At 44.2% G+C, this 4186-nt stretch overlaps 1 protein-coding gene across 1 annotated transcript; it reads right to left on the bottom strand.

Annotated features, from left to right (window-relative positions):
- Nucleotides 1-288: 288 nt before the first annotated feature.
- Nucleotides 289-3486, bottom strand: LOC130201710 (G-protein coupled receptor 151). Its single transcript, XM_056426801.1, has 2 exons — nucleotides 3471-3486; nucleotides 289-1966 (listed from the first exon to the last, which is right to left on the bottom strand). Exons 1-2 carry the CDS (start codon nucleotides 3484-3486, stop codon nucleotides 657-659), a joined length of 1326 nt encoding a protein of 441 aa, XP_056282776.1. The 3' UTR covers nucleotides 289-656.
- Nucleotides 3487-4186: the final 700 nt, after the last annotated feature.

Here is a 4186-nt window from a genome sequence, read left to right on the forward strand (position 1 = left end):
ACTGTTAGTGACTGAGACTGCAGTCTGAGGAAGAATAAAGACATCTACACTGACCAGCTGTGACACCACTTACTAAAACGGGCAAAATGTCGCTTTCACTGAAATGATATGATTGACCTAAAACATGCAGCTGGATTAGTTGTGATTTTATTAAAGAGAAATGATCTCTCCATATCATCTCTTCTGAATTAAATGAAGAGATTTGATGGTCGAACTGTATTTGATCCGTGATTAAGGGAGACTGGAGGATTGTATAGCCTTTGGAGAAGAAGAAAAAAAACACAGCAGTCCATATTTGTGAATGTTTTAATATGTTATGCACCACACGTACAATCACAACTCACTCCTCGGTGCGTGAGTGTCCTGGATATTTACATTGGCTCCGTGTTATAGGTACACACCTCCTCTAATAAAGGTGTTCTACTTGACAGTGCAGCGATGCTGGAGACAAGAACATATTCAAAATAGATATAAACATGTGTTACATCAAAAAACACGACAGTGTATAACTTTATGTTACATCTAATTAAGCTCACGACAGCAAACAGCCGTTGAACGAGGGTCTGCACTGTGGGTCAACACACATCAGAACAAGTTGAACTCTTCTGCTAGAAAATAAATGAAACAATACAAATGACACTTTCAAATCTGATTCACTACAACATCTTCTCCTCTCTCTCCCACGGAACCGGATCCTGCTCCTCCTCGACGTGCGTATTCCTGCGCCCTGTCCAAAAGTGCTCCACGTCCGGGATGGTCTTCTCCTGCTCCTCCGAAACCGCGTCGACGACGGCGTTGGCTCCGACTTCTGCTGCGTTCCCCTCCGTCTTCGGACACTTGACGTGGCGGATCCGCTTTCTGCAGGTGGCGAGGAACCAGATGGTGATCAGACCTTGGCGCACGTCGTCATACATGGTCATCAAGATCACCGGAGAGAGGGAGCTGCATGCGTAAAGGAGGATCTGCGAGAAGATGATCAAACCCACGGGAGGTTGGTTGTGCCCCAGCCTGATCCACGTGAACGTCCCCCACTCCGGCAGCAGCATGAGCCCGAGGGCGCCGCTGAGACACAGCAGCACCAGGGTAACTTTGCTCTGGTGCTGCGGGCTGGGTGCGTGGTTCACCGCGGTGTGCAGCGCGTTCGTGTAGTAGGCAAGTGTGAAGATGACGGGCACCACAAAGGACGCAGTTGGATACACCTTGTAGAAAACACTCATGAAGTCGGACGCGCACTTCGGCATCTCAGAGACGCAAATAGTGTCGCGGCCATGCGGCACCAGAGAAGCGAAAAGCATCTGAGGGATCGGAAACATCATCGACACAATCCAAATGAACGCCAGGGCTCCGTGGATCCACGTCGGGCTGTGGAGGGGCCCCGCGGCGGTGCTGGGCACCAGCGTGTGTTTGGCTCTGGTAGTGACTGCAAGGATTAAAGTTTTTGCAATTACGCACGAGTGCTGGAACCAGTCCGTGGTGCTGCAGACAAAACTCCCCAGGGTCCAGGTCTGCTTGTAGTAGGTGACGGCGCGCACTGGGGCGCACAGCAGCAGGATCAGCAAGTCCGTGGAGGCCAGAGAGGCGAGGAGCGTTTTCACCTCGGAGCCCTTTCCGTTTCCAAAGTCACGGATGAAAATCAGCAAAACGAGCAAATTCCCAACCGCCCCGGACACGCAGATCCCGATGAGGAGGACAGGTATGGCCGTCCTGGTCTCCTCCCCCTGGAGAAGTTGAACTCCTCCGACGAAATCAAAAAAGGAAACATTTGCTGGTCGATCAATATCCATCTCCTCCCGAGAGACGTTAAAGTTCGAGCTCCTCGAAGTTGGGGGGGAAGAAGACAAAAAAAATGTGCAGTCAATAAAGGAAAGTAAATGTTTTGGTTTTCTTTCGGATTCCACAGATGTCAGATCCTGGAGGAGCAGAAGGCAGGAGGAGCTGTCCAGGGCGCCGCGCTGCTGAGACGCTGCTGACGGGGTCGTGATCGTATCAGCAAGTGGGTGAGCAGGCTGGCAGGTAGGCTATTTCAAGTGCTGCCATTTAGCATCGTCAACCACCACGTCATTTTCTATCAGTGTGGCTCCAGGCTGCAGCCAGCGTGATGCGATTTACATTTTTTTTTTTTTTATACCTCGGAGGGATCCCGGCTGGTGTGGCGTGTCAGAAATATGTCAAAGTGCCACAATTATCTGACTCCTCTGGATATCTGTTCGTTATCTCTTTAGGTTCAAATGGAAAACACGATGTGACCTTGACTGAAGGCACTGGTAAGGAATGTATGGCAATAATCTGTGCATATGCAAAGTGTTTAAATCATCATATCATGCTGCAAAACATTGTAATGTCTTTAAACTCATTAGGGACACATGTCTCTTTAATACATTTGAAATAGTCTTAATGCCATCTCAATATATGAACATCATCAGAACAAGTGATGCCTCACATTTCCATAACTATATGCAAACTGAAAGAGTTTCAGTCAAGGCCAACCATCAACCTTCCAGAGGTCAAACTGAGAAGAATAAACAACACCACTGGTATAAGTCTGTTACTACGGCTCTATAGATCAGTTACAAGACGTTTTTAAGAGCAACTTTAGGGTTGGCACCAAATCATCCTTGTGATCTATCAGCTGATATACACAATGTGTCAGAGGTCATTTAATAACAATGTCTCTTGTGTCCAGTTTATTTTTCCAATGTAAAATCATCAACTACACATTTTAAACACAGTTCTTTCACAACGCAATTAAAGGAATAACATCAAACTTGCTCTTTTGCTGTTCATTCGACATGCTTATGTTTAAAATGACATATTTATTTCAAACGTCCCTATTGGTGGGGCTTTATTGGCTCACATATTGGGAAAAGTCCAACATGACACCTCTCCAGTGAACTGTTGCTCTGCTCAACCTTCTGGAAAACATGTGCGTTGGACTTCTCAACATTTATTTACTGCAGAAAGTAGGAAAACTGGTGAGAATATACGTAATAATGGAATTCCGACATTTATAACGTCATTATTACCAAACAAAAAGCAAGGATCCAAAATAATGTTCCCTTCTAATAAACCGATTTTGAAACTCTGGGAATCTGCTGTTGAATATCTGATACCTTATCTCTTTTCCCTGAATAAAAACCTATATATGTACCGCCTTGCAAGGATTTGTTTTGAATAAATAACACGAGGGATCGATGCGGCACACGACACTGTGTTCACGGCTTGCTGTGACCTAATGAATGTGACTGATATAGAGGAAACACTGAATTTTAATTTTAATGACATTGAATACCAAACTGTATTTAATGTGGATTACGTTAATTCAGTATCACAAATACATGTTAATGAAACGTAATGTGTTAGAGGTATTCACACATTCAAATATTTACGGTTGAAGTAAAAAAACGAAGTGGCAATTAAGGCTCATTATCAGTCTTTCATGGTGCATGAAGCAGACTGTGAGGTGTGTTTACTTGACTTGAAGAGCATCCGGATAATAAAAGGGAGGAAGGGTGAGGGGGTTGTACGTGGAGAGGTGAGGGTGCCCACTCAAATGCTGTCACCTCCTCTAAGAGAGTTGGTTGCTAGGAGACCAGAGCCACCATCACAGTATGGGGTTAGGAAGATGTGAGGCATCATGAAGTAGTGCAAGATATATGGACGGATAGAGAGGCATTAAAGCGACTCTGGAGCTTCAGATGTAATGAATGAATAATAGCAACGCTGGGATTGCAGAGGGGGAAAAGGCTCCGGTGATATTTAGAGGGATAATAGCACATGCAGGGATGCTGCCAGAGCAGCATGCAGCAATCAGAGATAATTTATGTTATGGACTTTGTTAGGATAAGAATATAATTAATGTTCAGTTCCCACTGGTTTAGTTTCTATACGTGTAACACAAATGTAACACTCAATTCAGCATTTCATAAGACAGGGATCCACTTGTAATATTCCAGCGTCCCCACCTGCAACATATTTCTAGATTCATAATAGTCATTTTAGTCTCACTGAACACAATGAGAAGCTAAGTTTAGCAGAAAACTATAACACTAGGAATAATGTTTTAAAACAATATGATGAACCATTCAAAACAATAACCATAAAACCAATAGAAATCATATAAAGACATATTTAGACTTGAAAATTGGGATTATCGCAAATTAAAAAAGATAGATCAAAGTGTTGGCCA

Source organism: Pseudoliparis swirei, chromosome 11 (genome assembly GCF_029220125.1).
Source record: "Pseudoliparis swirei isolate HS2019 ecotype Mariana Trench chromosome 11, NWPU_hadal_v1, whole genome shotgun sequence".
Classification (NCBI taxonomy): domain Eukaryota; kingdom Metazoa; phylum Chordata; class Actinopteri; order Perciformes; family Liparidae; genus Pseudoliparis; species Pseudoliparis swirei.